A 16,367-nucleotide genomic window follows, 5' to 3' on the forward strand; every position below is an offset into this window, starting at 1 on the left:
CTGTAAGTTTCATTACATTTTGTGGGCCTGGGCTTCTGGAGCTGGAAGGTCAGGAATTCTAGGTTTGGTTTCCACTAGCTATGGGACCAAGGTGTAGACACTGATGAGAATGAATAGAATCTAGCAACTTTTAGCTGGTGCTGGTTTAGTTGCTAAGTTGTGTCTGACTCTCACAACCCCATGGACTGTAGCCCACCAGGCTCCTCTGCCCATGGGATTTTCCAGGCAAGAATACTGGAGTGTGTTGCCTTTTCCTTCTCCAGGGGGTCTTCCTGACCCAGGGATCATACCCAAGTCTCCTGCATTGCAGGTGGATTCTTTATCTACTGAGCCACCAGGGAAGGGTGTTCAAAATACAGATATTTGGACCCTATCCCTCATTCACTAGGGAATATAGGGAAGTCCTAACATGGGGATTCAGAAAAGTTCCTTGGCATTTCTGATATATAATGCTAGATGGCAAGGTTGGGCTGGATGATGCTTGAGTGCCTTTAACTTGACAGATGTTCAGCTGTAGATATGAAGATGAGGCTTGTCTTAGCAACCATTCCTGTCCTCAGTCCTCAGTGGGACAATTTGGCTCCCTAGGGGGCATCCTGAAATTTAAAAAATGTCTGGTTGTCACAATGATTGGGGCAGTTTCTCTGGCATTCGGTGACGGTGATGAATGTTAGATGTCTTGTAATGTGGACATTGCAAAGGTAGCCCCTCACATGAAGAGGTGTCCTGAGCCCTACACATTTTGGTTTTTTTAACATAACATACAGCCAGAACAATCATATAGGGGAAAAGCTGTGGTTCAGTCAAATGAGCCAAGAGCTCAATTTCACTTTCATACAAAAAAAAAGTGGATTTCTTTAAAAACATGGTTTTATTATACACTCTTCCTGGTACACATCTACCATGCTGAATGTTGCTTGTAGGTTATCCTTCATTTTGCTTGGAACTTTATCAACTCTTAATCTGTCATTTTGGAAAATCACATCACCCATGGCATTGGTGTTCACAGAGCAATAGTGTCACAAAGACAAGACCTCTGTCCTGCATTTGTAGCTTTCCTAGTCTCAAAAGCTGTATGTACTAATATAAAGAACCTCATTTAGCCCTTATTTCAAAACGGCAAATATAAAGGAAAAAGTGACAACAATATTCAATTAAATATCGCCTTCTCTTCAGTGAATACTTATTCATTCTAAGTTCACTCATCTGCTAACTTCATGGACAATTTTCTAAATGATGTCTTTCACTTTTAAAGTTAGGACACTATATTGCTATATAGGTGGGTACACACCCCTGTATATGACATATATTTTGTAACGCCCATAAAAAGGGTGTTGGGGCTCATTGGTTTGGGACTTGCTGATCTAGAGACAACAGACAACAAAACCCGCAGGAATACTGTAGCTCCTGGGCAAGCCTGGAAAAGACCTAGGGCAAGCGGTCTAGGGTGCACTTAATGGGGCAAGTGGCATGTTGGTTGGAAAGACTAATCAACTGTCAGGATCAGGTCCTGATGGGGACCGAGCCAGACCAAGAGCAATGAGGTGAGAGGGCAAGGTTTGGTTTAGCCAGTCCCAGAGCCCAGCCTGGCAGGTTATCTGAGCTCCATCGTGCACGTGGGGGAAGTTAGACTAATAGCTCTTGAATGCCTTCTGTGGGTTTGGCCCTACATTGGGTACACATATCCACCTGCCACCACAGTCCCAGGATAGATGCTATCAACCTTTGTTTTTCAACTGAGGAAGCCCAGGCTCAGTTAAACCCACTTGCCTGAGGCCACACAGTGATCTCTGGGTAGAGGCTAGCCTGCCTTCAAAGCTGTTCCATCATTGCAGGCCCAGGTGGTTTCCTTTTGCCCAAGGAAGTTGGTATTTATTTGGTTTTCGATAAGCAGTCACTCTCTGGTTTTGATGCTTTGCTAGGAGTGATTGTGCAGCCTGGATAGCAACAGGGTGCTTCCTCAGGAAAGGTGGGCTTTCTTGGGAAATCGCTTGTCTCTCAAGATCAGACTTGGCCGCTCTGACTTTTGCCTGAGTTGGCGCCTGGGATGTGTAGCTTAGTGATCCACTGCTCTTTAGTCTTCATCCCATTTGGCAACCTCTGGACACATGCTTCCTGCCCAGGTGCTCCCACGTCGGGTCGGCTCTCAGCACCCTTGTTCCCAGTGGCAGGTCCGGTCAGGATCATTTCACAGCCTGCTGCCATTGAGTGGTCTACAGCCCTCCTTGGGCGTTTTAGGCTCCATGAGCGGATGTCCTGCGGTGGGGGCTTTCCTGTGCGCTGTTCCTTCCCAAGAGTTCAGAAGCTGCAACCTCCATGAGATTTGCCGGCAGTTCTGTCCTAACCAGAGCTCCCACAGAAAATCCCCGGCTGGGATGGCTGGGGCTGGGGGGAGGGGTGTCAGGGACAGGAGTGGAGGCATGATAGCATGTTCCTGCCTTTCAGAGTGGAGTGTGTGCTCGTACGCGAAGGGAGGGGTGTCTCCAACTTGGCCATGGCCAGCTGCCATTTTAAGCAGAAACAGATTTGCTGGTATGAATTACTTTAAAAGAATCCATGTGAGGGGAAAAAAAGTCCCAGACCATCTTCTTCCACACTCCTCCCTGCCATCCCCAACCTTCTGTCATCAGCAGTTATTTCAGTCCCTCCCTGGTGGCCCCCCATCCCCAGCCACCCCGCCTCTCCCCCTCCCCTCTTCCTCTCCCCCAACCCCTCCTGCCCTTTCTAATCCCTCCCAGTCTTCTGTTATCCTGAAAGGCTCCATGATGGCACCAAAGGCCAACTTGGGGAGCCTTAGTTCTCCTCTTCACCCCATCCATTTTTTTTTTGGTCAGTCTCCTTAAATCATCCCAAACAAATGTACAATCTTAACTGAAAAACACCAAGCTTTCTCTGCAAGCAAGGTGTTGAGGGAAGTGCTTCTCAAGTGTAACTGTGCATATTATCATGTCTGGGGATCTTGATAAAATGTAGATTGCAATTCGGTAGGTCTGGAGCCCGGTCCCAGGAACCTGGATTTCTAATCAGCTCCCTTGGGATGCCAGGGCTGTTTGCTGGGAGACCTCATTGCCAGTATGGGAGCCCCAGCACCGCACCTCTGCCCCTCTACCAGCCAGATGAGCCCCTCATTTGTAGAACTTCTGAAGCCTCTAGCATGGGAGTGTCTAGGGGGTGGGGGAGGGAGGAGAGGGCATGTGGTCCCTTCCTTAACCACCACTCTGACTTTTCCAAATCCTTCCTCTCTCTGAACTGTAACTCTGTCTTTTATTTATGTCCCCTTTGCTCTCTGCTCTCTTCCTTTCTCCCCAGGGCCCACCAATATAGCTAGGACACGTGAATCTGATAGTCAGTGGGGACTTGGTTCTGTTTTGGTACATTGTGATTCTCCTGTAAAGGGTGAAGTTTTCTTTCTTAATTCTCACACATCTTTTATCTCTGGTCATTTTCTACGATGCTTCTCTTGTAATCCCTGATGATATGCTGCATCAGAGGGAATGTGGGAAACAGGAGCAGTGGGGCCTGAAACCTCACCCCCTGTCTGTCCCCCACAACAGGGCCTCTGGGCTCTGCCAGGAGGCATATTCCTTTCCTGGCTTTGGTTTCTTCATGCATGTATTATGGGGTTGAACTGCAAATAGTTGAAGGCCCCTCTAGCTCTCACATTCTTTGATTCAAATTCATTAACAAACATTTTTTAGGTCCTTCCTACAAAATCTGAAGTCATTCCTTCCCATCTGAACTCCACTCCATTCTCCTGCGTGTCTTTGGGATGATTGTTTACCTTCTTTGGGGTTTAGCGTCCTTGATTACAGGCTCCCCAGGTGGCGCAGTGGGTCAAGAATCTGCCTGCAGTGCAGGAGATGCACAAGACGCAGGTTCGATCCCTGGGTCTGGAAGATCCCCTGGAGGAGGGCATGGCAACCGACTCTACTATTCTTGCCTGGAGAATTCCATCGATGGAAAAACCTGGCGGGCTACAGTCCATAGGGTTGAAAAGAATCTGATACAACTGAAGCAGCTGAGCACATACGCATGTCCTTATTTACAAGTTGAGAGATGATGAGAGTCAGCTTGTCTGGGCACGTTAGGACATAAATAGAGCTTTGGATGTAAAGGTGCCTAGCATAGTTCTGTCTCAGTCAGCTTAGGCTGCTATAGCAGAGTACCACAGACTGAATGACTTAAACAAGAGACATTGATTTATCACAGTTCTACAGGCTGGGAAGTCCAAGGTCAAGGTGCAGGCAAATTCAGTTTTTGGCAAGATCCTCTTCCTGGCTTGCAAATGCCTACCATTTCACTGTGTGCCTGCAGGACTACTTTGTGCAGAGAGATAGAGAGAAAAAGGGAGACAGAGAGGGGGCGTGCTCTGTCTGGTCTTGCTGTCTTCTTGTAAAGACTTGAATCCTATTACGGGGCTCCACCCTCACTACCTCACCTAAAGCTAACTGTTTCCCAGAGGCCCTGCCATTAGAGCTCAACATATGAATTTCGGGGGAGATCTTTTAGTCCATAACAATAAAGATTAGACAATATGGTTGAACTGATTCACTTGGGAAGAACAAACAGGCTGCCTGCTGTGCGTGTGACCAGTGAAGCTGTACCACACTGGTGTAGGGAGGAATCACATATGGACCTTGCTCTTCAGGCAGCTGGCACAGACATTCTAGATTAAAGGAAGAGAGGTGACAGCTAAGAAGCAGGCTAGGGAAAGCAGATCCTAGGATCTGAAGAAGAAATAAAGCAGAAGGGTGGGGACTGAGGGCGAGGGAGGACATAACCTGGAATCCCCAAAGTGAAAATGAAAGTTGCTCAGTTGTGTCCGACTCTTTGTGACCCCGTGAACCGCAGTACGCCAGGCCTCCCTGTCCATCACCAACTGCCGGAGTCTACTCAAACCCATGTCCATTGAGTCGGTGATGCCATCCAACCATCTCATCCTCTGTCATCCCCTTCTCCTCCTGTCCTCAATATTTCCCAGCATTAGGGTCTTCTCAAATGAGTCAGCTCTTCGCATCAGATGGCCGAAGTATTGGAGTTTCAGCTTCAACATCAGTCCTTCCAATGAACACCCAGGACTGATCTCCTTTAGGATGGACTTGGTTGGATCTCCCTGCAGTCCAAGGGACTCAAGAGTCTTCTCGAACATCACAGTTCAAAAGCATCAATTCTTCTGTGCTCAGCTTTCTTTATAGTCCAACTCTCACATCCATACATGACTAATGGAAAACCATAGCCTTGACTAGATGGACCTTTGTTGACAAAGTAATGTCTCTGCTTTTTAATATGCTCTCTGGGTTGATCATAACTTAATTCTCCAGGCCAGAATACTGGAGTGGGTATCCTTTCCCTTCTCCAGGGGATCTTCCCAACCCAGGGATTCAACTCAGGTCTCCTGCATTGCGGGTGGATTCTTTACTAGCTGAGCCACAAAGGAAGCCTAAGAATACTGGAGTGGGTAGCTCATCCCTTCTCCAGGAGATCTTCCTGACCCAGGAATTGAACTGGGCTCTCCTACATTGCAGGCACATACTTTACCAACTGAGCTATCTGGGAAGCCCTAAAGTTACTCTTTTTTTTAAAGTATTTTATTTACTTATTTTTGGGTGCTCTGGGTCTTCACTGTCACACAGCCTTTCTCTAGTTGTGGCAGCAGAGTCTGCTCTCTCGTTGCTGAGCACAGGCTTCTCATTGCAATGGCTTCTCGTGGTGGAGCACAAGCTCTAGGTGAGCGTGGACTTCAGCAGTTCTGGTGCGTAGGCTTAGTTGCTCCATGCCACGTGAGATCTCCCCGGACCAGGGACTGAACCCATGTCCCTTGTATTGGGAGGTGGATTCCCAGCCACTGGACCACCAGGCAGGTGGACCACCAGCCACTGGACCCCCAGTCCCCCAAATTACTCTTGATGAATAGGCATTGGCAGGAAGTTCCAGGACATTTTCTGACCCTTCAACACAGTAGAGAGTGAATGTCTACTGGGCAACAGCAGGAAAAGGGCTAAGGGTCTGGCATTATTAGTGTCTGATTCAGGAGCTCTGGATAGTAGAGATGTCCAGGACTTCTGATGGGTGGAGGTGAAGCTGGGGAAACCCAGAGAGATCTTATTTGACTCTTTCAGAATTTTGACCATTCTATCTGGGAAACTGGGAAGTGCAAAAAGGGCTGTGCAGAGAAGGGCAGGCGTGATAACAAGGAATTCCATCCTAAAAACACTAGATGAGTGTAATGACAATACTGATGAACCCCTCCCCCCCCCAATTAGTGTCATGACAACATTTTGCAAGAGGATGGAATTCGGTACCCTCCTTAAGTGTCATTTTTTATTAAGATGTCAAGATTCCAGGTAGGTGTCATTTAAATAATTTGTTGAAAAAATACTGTATGCAGATCACTGATCAGTTACAAGTGACTACCCTGTCTTCTGCTTCTGCCGAATTAGTGTCGTGACAACACAGACAAGTCATGAAACTGACTTCAGAGTTGGTCCTTTTAGAAATGACGGGTGACCTTTGCTATCCCGGTGAGTACTTTCACTAACATTGCTCATGAAAATAAAGTAGTATTGATAGAATTTTTGCCCAACACCTATAGTCCCTGTTCTCCCTTTTTGTGGGCAGAGGGAAGGATGGGGATGACATTTCCAATAAGGAGCCTTTTCCTGTCGCTTTTCTTCACCCATCGTTGACCTCAACAGAAGTCTCAGGAAAGAGACAAGGAGCAAATCTCTGAGTCACTCACTGAAATCCCAGAAGCCTCTCTAGAGACACATCTTGAATCGACGTTCTGGATCAGTTTGTACAGTGCTCTGCAGGCTGACTCTCTCAGGGGCTTCAAGTCACCAAAAGTGACCAGTAAGTTGGTTTTAAAAAGGAGACGGACGAAGCCGGGGGGACCTTATGGGGAGGGCTGGTTCCACCTTCCCAGGTGGGGTTTGGTGCCGCCCCCGCCAGGCCAGTAGGAGGCGCGCGCGCCCCCTGGGGCTCGGAGGGGACGCGGGCCCGGCGCCCGAGTCCCCGCGTGCGCGTGATCGGCGGCGGGGCCGCGCACGCCAGAGCTGGGGAACGGGCGGGGGGCAACGCGGGGGCCATTTCCGGGCGGGGCGGGGAGGGGCGGGGCCGCCGGCGGCCGGATCTTTAATCTCGGCGGCGGCCGGTGAGTCGGTCTCGCTGTGAAGAGAGGGAAGGCCAGCTAGAGGGTGTCGGGAGGGCAGGAGCGCGGGCGCTGGCTCCCGGCAGAGAAGGTTTACTGGGCCGCCGCGGACCCCGAGGAAGAAGACGGGTCTGCGCTGGGGAGGAGGGCTTTGGTTTGGGTTTGGAGAGAGTCGGGACTGAATGGGAGGCGGGTCCTGGCCGGGGCGGAGGAGGAGTGTCGGGACGGCGGGGGGCCCTGAGGCGGAGCGGGTGAGGACTGCTGGAAGGGCCGGGCCGGACCGAGGGGCCAGCACCTCGGGGCGGGCTCGGGTTCGGGCTGAGGGTAGGGGCGCAGGCCACCCCAGGTCTTGAGTTGAATGCCAGGTTCGCGCCAGGGCCGAGACGGAGCCGGATATGAAACTCCACTCGCGGGCGCGGTAGGAGTGGTCTCGCGGTGGGCAGGTTTGCCGATCCTTCCCCGGCGAGGAAAGGGTTGTGTGGAGGGAGGGATGAAGTCTAGAACGAGGCCAGCTTGTTTCTGAAGAGCGGCCAGTGGAGGCTGGACCCTGGGGCAGGTCTGCCTGGAGCGGCCGCTGGTCCGCCGGGTTAGTTTGGAGTGGGCGGGGCTCCGGGCCGCGAGGCCTCTGTCCGCTGCGGGCTGGGCGTTTCCCTCGGATCTACCTGGAAGGGAATTGCTTTTGTAGGGGGGCTGGCTCTGGTGGCGTTTGGTCAGCGGCGGGAGGGAAGCAGACTGCCAGCAGGATTCTTAATTCTGTTTAGTGTGAAAGCTGAGCTTTCCAAGGAGGGAACAGAACCATTTCTCTGCAGCTCTGGCGAATATAGGCGGGCCAGCGGGACAGTTTGTAGCGTTAAAAGTAAACAAACCTGGTTCCCTTTTGCAGAGGGGAGACACTGAAAGCACGTCTGGGAGAGGAAAATGCCCAGTACAGACCTAATGTCGTTGGTGAGTCCTTTTCCAAATATCTTTCTTGTTGTAAGGCACTTGTCCAGTATGTTTTATTTTTAGTCCAAAGGATGAATGTGTAGATTTAATCTCGGATGCTTGCCTTTGATAGCTGACAGTTTCTGCCTCCTTTTATTTTGGATTTAATAATTAGATGGGTAGTGACTGAAATAAATGTATGAATATATATATTTATTTAATGAATATGAAGAATTTTTGCAAAATTCTCGCAGTTGATTTTAATCTCTCTCTTCGTATACTACCAGAACCGTTTTAAAACGTCAATGAAGTTTTGTCTGGATCTGCCATATATTAGTTTATAAGTGTTAGTTTCCCAGACTAGAGTTATTCCCTGGAAGGCAGATATCTTGTCTTATTTGTTTAGAGATGATAAACACCTGTCATGGTGCTCTGTATATAATAAGTTGCTAATTGCTGAATTGAGCTAGTTTGAATTTATTTTCTTCTGTTGTGGTGAGGAGTTGGCCTGTTTTGGTAGAGGCTGTTTTTTTCCTCTCTTCTCTTGAGATCTTTCTGTGCTGGTATTTTTTTTTTTTTTCCTTCCCAGTGAGCAGGGAAAATAGAATTGCCAAATGAGTGTTTACCAAAATGACGTTTTATTCTTGGGACATTTGTAGATTCCATAGAAGTTCTTTATTGATTTTTATTTTTTTCATAGAGGATGTTAGTGAGAGGATTGTGAGGAACCCATGATTTTCAAATAGCAATGTGTTTAGTTTTTAATGTTACATCTTTGAATCTGATGAGACATTAATTTGAAAACATTTCCTTTCCCTCTCTTGCTGTCACTATCCCAGAGAGTTGATAGCTGTCACTGGGAAGTTGGCAGAAACTAGTAGTGAGTTTTTTTTTTTTTTTTTTAATATCCACAGCTGATGTCCTGTAGTGTCAAAATCTCTAAGGTCTGCAGAAGTTGAGAGATCAACCAAGTTGTGACTAGTTCTGGTTTGTGATGAGGAGCAAGGATGACTTTGGAGACATAGACAGGTACTCAAGATTCAGATGAAGGGTTCACCTAAAATAGTTTTTTTTTTTTGCCTCAAATTTCATACATTGTTAGTAGATAATAAATTGTGTTCTGTAATATTAAATTCTTATTACAAGAGCAGTTATGTTAGAAGAATTGGAAGCTATTAATAAAAGGAAGCAGCCCCCAATAATTCCGCTATTCAGAAATAGCCACTATTAGCACCTTGCAGAATGATCTGCAATAATTGGCAATTTCTTTCTCTTTTATAAATTAGTATGTATATGTAAATTAAGATTCCTATATGTTAGTAAAATATAACTCCATACCCAGAGATGTGTGTATTACTTCCTGGGCCTGTGGGCTCCCTTTAGCAGTCTGAGCAGTGAGTGCTTTTATTTAGAATATTAACTTTGGAATCAGTTTTGTTTTGAGGTATTTCTCTAGCTATCGCTACTGCTTTTCACTTCCTCATTTGAAAATCTAGCTTTTTATAGGTGTTGCTTTGCTCATTGGTGTAAGGAATTAAATCATATAAATAACAGCTGGCCCGTGAGAATCATCACTCTCTGAAGACACTGTACATGTTGCTTGAGGTGCTCTTGATGGAAAAATTGTCCTTCTTTCTTTGACTGTACTGTGCTAAATGGTAAAGAACCAGTGACCAGGGCTCGGTTTTCAATGAGGAGGCTATAAACATTTGGTCAAGATCTGAGTTCAAGGTGTTTCTCTGTACTTGCTTTTGTATCGTGTGATGCATTACACATGTTCTTGGCCCTCTAACTGGAAAGAAAGGACTCGAGTTAATAGAAGATAACCTCAGCATAGGGCAGCATATGGTAGAATTTCAGAATTAGAAACAACCTCGCAAGTTATATGATGCAATTTCTTACTTTTATTGTACATGCATCCTTTTTAGAGTATCTCTGCTAAATTAATATCCAGTCATCCATCTTTTCTCCTGGGGGAATCAGATAGGCATAAGCTAAGATAAATAAGAGATGGATTCAGGAGTAATAATGTAAGTCTGATAGCTAACATTTATTAAGCACATATTATGCATTAGGTGCATAAATAGATACTCATTTAAATTTAAATTACTCATTTAATTTTCCTAAAATTCCTTGAAAAATATGCTGGCATTCTCCTTTTATAGATGAAAAACCAGACTTAGCGTATCATAGCAATGAGGTGGTGGAGCTTTAACCACAGTTAGTCTGTCTTAAAAACCCTCTTTCTTGTCTACTTTGTGAAGCCACCTGTAAGTTGTCTTCACGGAAAGGCAAAGAAGTTACGGAACTTTGTGGCTGATGAGAGCAGGTTTGTGTGGAGCATTAGTGAAATAGTTCTGCCCTCTAAGGGGGCACTTTGGAAGAGTTGGGGAGGGTGCTTTTGGCTTCTGATCTAGTCTTGTCTGAACATAACATGTTTAATACACAGATCTTCATGTTTGTTTTCTCTTATGTTGCAGTTGGGGCATTATATTGACATTTTTAAAAGTTATGTCTATAGGTATAATGTTATATTCTTTGAGTTTCATGTCATAATAAAGGGCATTATGAAATATTAGTTACAGAAAAGGGCATTGGGTCTGATAGGTTGAATACCACTGTGTGGAGGGCAGTATAACTCGAAGGTGAACTGGAGTCCATGTGTAACAAGCCTAGGGTTCCGTAGGAGGACTCCTGGGCTGTCAGCCCTCGGTGCTTTCCCGTCCTTGATTTTGTCCTCATTTCGTTAAGGTGGTAAGCCTGCCTTTTTTCCATTTGCTCATTTATGCCGTGGACTGTAATACTTTCCACTTACGTCTCAGAGAGAATAAAATGAGTGAGTGGATTCATTCATCTGAGAATTGCAGTGCTTTCAGAGGGAATTCAAGTCTGGAAATCTTTTAGCAATCTTTCACCACTTTAGCAACCATTCTTTTTATCCATATTATCCTCCTTCCTAGTGCTCAGGGGCTAGATCACTTTGAGAGTTGCAAAATGCTCCTAGATTTTAAGAAAAAGATACTTTGTAGAGCTAAGTCTAGGTTTTAGACCCCTAAAGGGATGGTGCAGTGTTACTGTATGCACTGTGGTAGTGCTGGGTGGGGTTTCAGTGATAGTTGTTTATCTAGGGTTGAGGTTCTCAACCAGGAGCAATTTTTGCTCCCCTCCCTGCCATGGCCCCAGGACATTTGGCAATGTCTAAAGACATTTGTTGGAGAAGACTCTTGAGAGTCCCTTGGACTGCAAGGAGATCCAACCAGTCCATTCTGAAGGAGATCAGTCTGGGATTTCTTTGGAAGGAATGATGCTAAAGCTGAAACTCTAGTACTTTGGCCACCTCATGCGAAGAGTTGACTCATTGGAAAAGACTCTGATGCTGGGAGGGACTGAGGGCAGGAGGAGAAGGGGACGACCCAGGATGAGATGGCTGGATGGCATCACGGACTTGATGGATGCGAGTCTGAGTGAACTCCGGGAGATGGTGATGGACAGGGAGGCCTGGCGTGCTGCAGTTCATGGGGTCACAAAGAGTCGGACACGACTGAGCGACTGAACTGAACTGAGAGACATTTTTAGGAGAAGGAAATGGCAGCCCACTCCAGTGTTCTTGCCTGGAGAATCCCACGGATGGGGGAGCCTGGAGGGCTGCCGTGTATGGGGTCGCACAGAGTCGGACACGACTGAAGCGACTCAGCAGCAGCAGCAGAGACATTTTTAAGGGCTTCCCTGGTGGCTCAGCAGTTAAGAATCCACCTGCAATGCAGGAGTTGGCAGGTTTGGTCCTTGGGTCAGGAATATCTCCTGGATGTTCAGTATTCTTGCCTAGAGGATCCCATGGACAGAGGGGCCTGGAGGGCTACAGTCCATAGGATTGCAAAGAGTCGGACACAACTAAGGTGAGTGAGCATAAGCACAGTGGTAGTTGGGTTATTTTGCCCATGGATCAAGCTCTACTACTCTGGAATATACATTGGAGAGCATAATTTTCTGAAGCATGGTAAAATTCCTAAGAAATGCTGTCTTTTACTACAATTCTGCAGCACTGTTTTCTTGATTCGGAAGCAGTAAACCCATCTCAGTTTTGTTTTTCAGGTTCAAAAATCAAATCTTTCCAGATCTTAGAGCTTTATCTTTGACCCTTGAATCCTTTTCAGGGGTGCTTTCTTAATGACTCTCTAATGGAGTTTAAGCAATAAACTGAAAGATGGACAGTAAAAGCTCATTTCTGTTATTTGCATCTGATGTCTTATTTGTAGTCTTGTCTAGAAGAGAGGGAGGACAGGCAGGACATTTGAAATTTTGTTGACAGTTTGAGTGGCCGTTGTAGGATGAGCACTGGTTTTGATGTTCTAATTTTGTAAATAAAGCAAAATATAATAACAAGTATGATAATTTCTCCAGTTTTTGGTGTGAAGGAAGGGGAAGTTATAAATAGATAACCCCTGAATCCTAGTCTTTGGCTTGACTTTGCAGTCTGTGTGTCAGGAATTTTTAGTAACATATACCTTCCTAATTAGGTTTTGCACAATCTGATATTACATGCAGTTTGTTCACATCGGTGGCAGAAATGGGAATCAGCTTGGGATTGAGACTTTTCCATAGGGGACTGATTTGCAGTGAATCGGTCCACATGTGGAAGCACACAGAATGCAATTACTGAGAGAAGAACCATGTTAAGGGATAAGGGGAGAGAAAGGAGCCATTCACTGGGGGAGATGGAACAGTGCAGGCTGAAAATAATTTGTTGGGTCTGTCTGTTATCTCCTGGCGCACTCCAGCAGTTTGAGTGCCCAGAGTTAGGGAACACCAGAGGGGTTGGTGTTAAGAGCAATTAGCTCTCTTAGGCCTGGAAGGGCAAGAGAGGGACTTGAAAGAGAGGGTAAGCTGTGGGAATGGAGCCACTTCCGAACAGTGGCCTAGCAGGAGGGGATCCAGGGAAATAAACACCTCAGATGTTCTGCTGGAGGTTTTCATTGTCAAACCCAACTGGCAGCCAGAGGACATGGGGACCTGGGTGACTGAATCGAGAGGACAGCCCCATGAGGCACGTAATGGAGTTGGGGAAGGTTGGGTAGAGGATCGGATACCCAGGATGCTGAAATCAAGGTCAAGTTAGTTTCTGGGTTTTCTTCCTTAGTTTATTCTTGGCTGTGCTGGGTCTCCGTTGCTCCAGTTGCGGCAGCCAGGGGCTGGCTCTCCAGCTGTGGTGCTTGAGCTTCGCATTGCAGTGGCTTCTCTTGTCATGGAGCGGGGGCTCCAGGGCATGTGGCGCGCAGGCTTAGTTGCTCCCGGCATGTGGGATCTTCCCGGATCAGGGATCAAACCCGTGTCTCCCGCATTGGCAAGTGGATTCTTTACCACTGAGCCACCAGGAAAACCCTCAGGTTAGTTTTGAAAGATAGGCTGAGAAGACAGTGTTTGAGCAGAGTCTTGAAGAACGCAGGTCAGGGAACATTATAGAAAAGAAATGTTCTCGTTTATAACAGAGGCGTAGATCCCCAGAAGCACAGTTGCCACAACTTCAGAGCCAGTTTGTTTCCATAGTAGCCTTAGAGTCTTAATTGCCAGAGGGCCTTTAGAAGCCCTTCATTGCCACTTACCTTGCCGCGTGGGAAGCCCTCCTAGGATGCCTGGCCAGGAGTGGGTGCAGAAGGCTTTCTCGGGGAGTCCTTTCCATTGTCGGACAGCTTTAATTGTTAGAAAGTTTTTTATTTGTCCAAATCACAGAATGTATCAGGATTAGGTTTGGCTGAATAGAAGAGAAAAATCTAAAGTATCAGAGATTTTTAAGATGGAAGTAAATTTTTCTAAAGTAAGAGAAATCCAGAGTAGACAGTTGATGACCGATAACCATTATTCCTAATTATTTGAGGAAGTTCCACTGCTCAGAGTGCATCCCTTTGGGATCAGAACAGCTGCTTGGAGCTTGAGCTGTTAGGTTCGCGTTTCATTTGGCAGGAAGTGGAAAGGGAAGAAGAGCTTGCCTGTATTCTTAACTTATTATACAAACAAACCTGTATAAAGCATGTGAAGGTATTAGTCACTCAGTCATGTTTGACTCTGTGTGATCCCGTGGACTGTAGCTCTCTAGGCTCCTCTTTCCATGGGATTCTCCTGGCAAGAATACTGGAGTGGATTGCCGTCTCTTCCTCCAGGGGAATCTTCCTGATCTAAGATCCTGGATCCTCCTGCATTGCAGGCAGATTCTTTACTGTCTGAGCCACCAGGGAAGCCCCAATGAAGCGCTTATCCTTATTTTAAAGAATAATAATAAAGGAAACAATCATGTATCTACCACCTGGGTTAGGAAATAGAATATCTACCCCCAAGCCTGTGTTCCCCACCCTGGTAACACCTCCTTGCCTTTCCTCTAGGGAAACTACTCCACTGTCCTGATTTTGGAGAATAGTTATTCCCTTGCTGTTTAAGAAAAAAATTGTGTTACCACCTATTTGTGCATCTCTAATTTTAGTTTTATTTTTCAACTTGCTACAAATGGATTTATATGTATTTTTTTAACCATTAAAAAATTGAAGTATAGTTAATGTACAATGTTAGGTTTGTTCCTGGTGTACAGCAAAGTGATTCAGTTACATATATATACATTTTTATGTAGAGAGAGATTGGAGAAGGAAATGGCAACCCACTCCAGTGTTCTTGCCTGGAGAATCCCAGGGACGGGGGAGCCTGGTGAGCTGCCATCTATGGGGTCGCATAGAGGCGGGCACGACTGAAGCGACTTAGCAGCAGTAGCATATATAGAGAGAGATATGCATATCCATTTATATTTCAGATTCTTGTCAATTATCAGCTATTACAAGATACTGAATATATTTCCTTGTGCTACACAGTAGGTCTTGGTTGTTTATTTTATATACAGTAGTGTGTATATGTTAATCCCAAGCTTCTAATTTATCCTTTCTGTCCCCACTGTCCCCTTTGGTACCCATTAGTTTGTTTTCTGTGTCTGTGTGTCTTATTTCTGTTTTGTAGATAAGCTCATTTGAATCATTTTTTAGACTCCACTTATAAGTGATGTCATATGGTATTTGTCTTTGTCTTACTTCATTTAATGCGGTAATCCCTAGGTCCCCCCATGATGCTGCAGATGGCGTTACTGCATTCTTTTCCTATGGCTGAGTAGTATTCCATTACGTATGTACCACATTGTTTCAGCCATTCATCTGTTCATGGGTGTTTAGGTTGCTTCCATGCTTTGGCTGTTGTAAATAGTGCTGTGATGAACACTGAGGTGAATGTATCTTTTTGAATTAGAATTTTCTCCAGATATATGTCCAGGAGTGTGATTGGGGGATCACATAACTACATTTTTAGTTTTTTAAGACACTTCCCTAGTATTCTCCATAGTGGATGCACCAATTTACATTCCCACCAACAGTGTACGAGGGTTCCCTTTTCTCTACACTCTCTCCAGCATGTATTATTTGTAGAGTATTTGATGTTAACCGTTCTGTTATATACGTCATTGTAATTTTAATTTGCGTTTTCCTAATAATTAGACATAATGAGCATCTTTTTGTGTGCCTGTTGGCCATCTGTTCATGGTTGATTCATTTTTATTGTTGCATAATATTTCATTATAGCATAATCAATATATGATTACCACAATTTATTTATCCTATCCCTGAAGATAGATATTTGGGCTGTTTCCAGAAAATCTGGGATTTTTTTGAAGATTACTGTTATGAACATTTTTGTATATGTGTATTTTGGAAAAATGTCTATTCAGAGCTTCTGCCCATTTTTTGAGTGGTTTGGTTTTTTTTTATATTTAAGCTGCATGAGCTGTTTGTGTATTTTGGAAACTAATCCCTTGTTGAGTAGTGTCATTTACAAATATTTTCTTCCAGTCCATAGGTTATCTTTTTGTTTTGTTTATGGTTTCTTCTGCTGTGCAAAAGCTTTTAAGTTTTAATTAGGTCCCATTTGTTTGTTTTTGTATCTGTTTATCTAGGGGACAGGTCCAAAAAAATAATGCTGCAATTTATGTCAAAGAGTGTTCTGCCTGTGTTTTCCTCTAGGAGTTTTATAGTATCTGGTCTTACATTTAGGTTTTTAATCCATTTAGAGTTTATTTTGTGTATGGTGTTAGGGAGTTTTCTAATTTCATTCTTTTACATGTTGCTGTCCTGTTTTCCCCCGCCACTTATTGAAGAGACTGTCTTTTCATCATTGTGTATTCTTGCCTCCTTTGTTGTAGATTAATTGGCCATAAGTGTGTGGGTTTATTTCTGGGCTTTCTGTTGTGTTCCATTGATCTATATGTCTCTTT

General features: G+C 45.3%; 1 protein-coding gene across 7 annotated transcripts in view; it reads left to right on the forward strand.

The window, feature by feature from the left end:
• Window positions 1–7,121: 7,121 nt before the first annotated feature.
• Window positions 7,122–16,367, forward strand: part of SGPL1 (sphingosine-1-phosphate lyase 1) — a 55,154-nt gene continuing 45,908 nt past the window's right edge. For 2 of the 7 annotated variants that reach the window (XM_012105225.5, XM_042240971.2), the window contains exons 1-2: window positions 7,156–7,279; window positions 8,034–8,095. In XM_012105225.5, coding sequence (XP_011960615.1) covers window positions 8,069–8,095 — 27 coding nt within the window. In that variant the 5' untranslated portion in view covers window positions 7,156–7,279; window positions 8,034–8,068. The other 5 variants (XM_012105228.4, XM_042240970.2, XM_015104412.4 and 2 more) reach the window with 4 other exon arrangements.

The sequence above is a fragment of the Ovis aries genome, chromosome 25 (assembly GCF_016772045.2).
Source record: "Ovis aries strain OAR_USU_Benz2616 breed Rambouillet chromosome 25, ARS-UI_Ramb_v3.0, whole genome shotgun sequence".
Classification (NCBI taxonomy): Eukaryota; Metazoa; Chordata; class Mammalia; order Artiodactyla; family Bovidae; genus Ovis; species Ovis aries.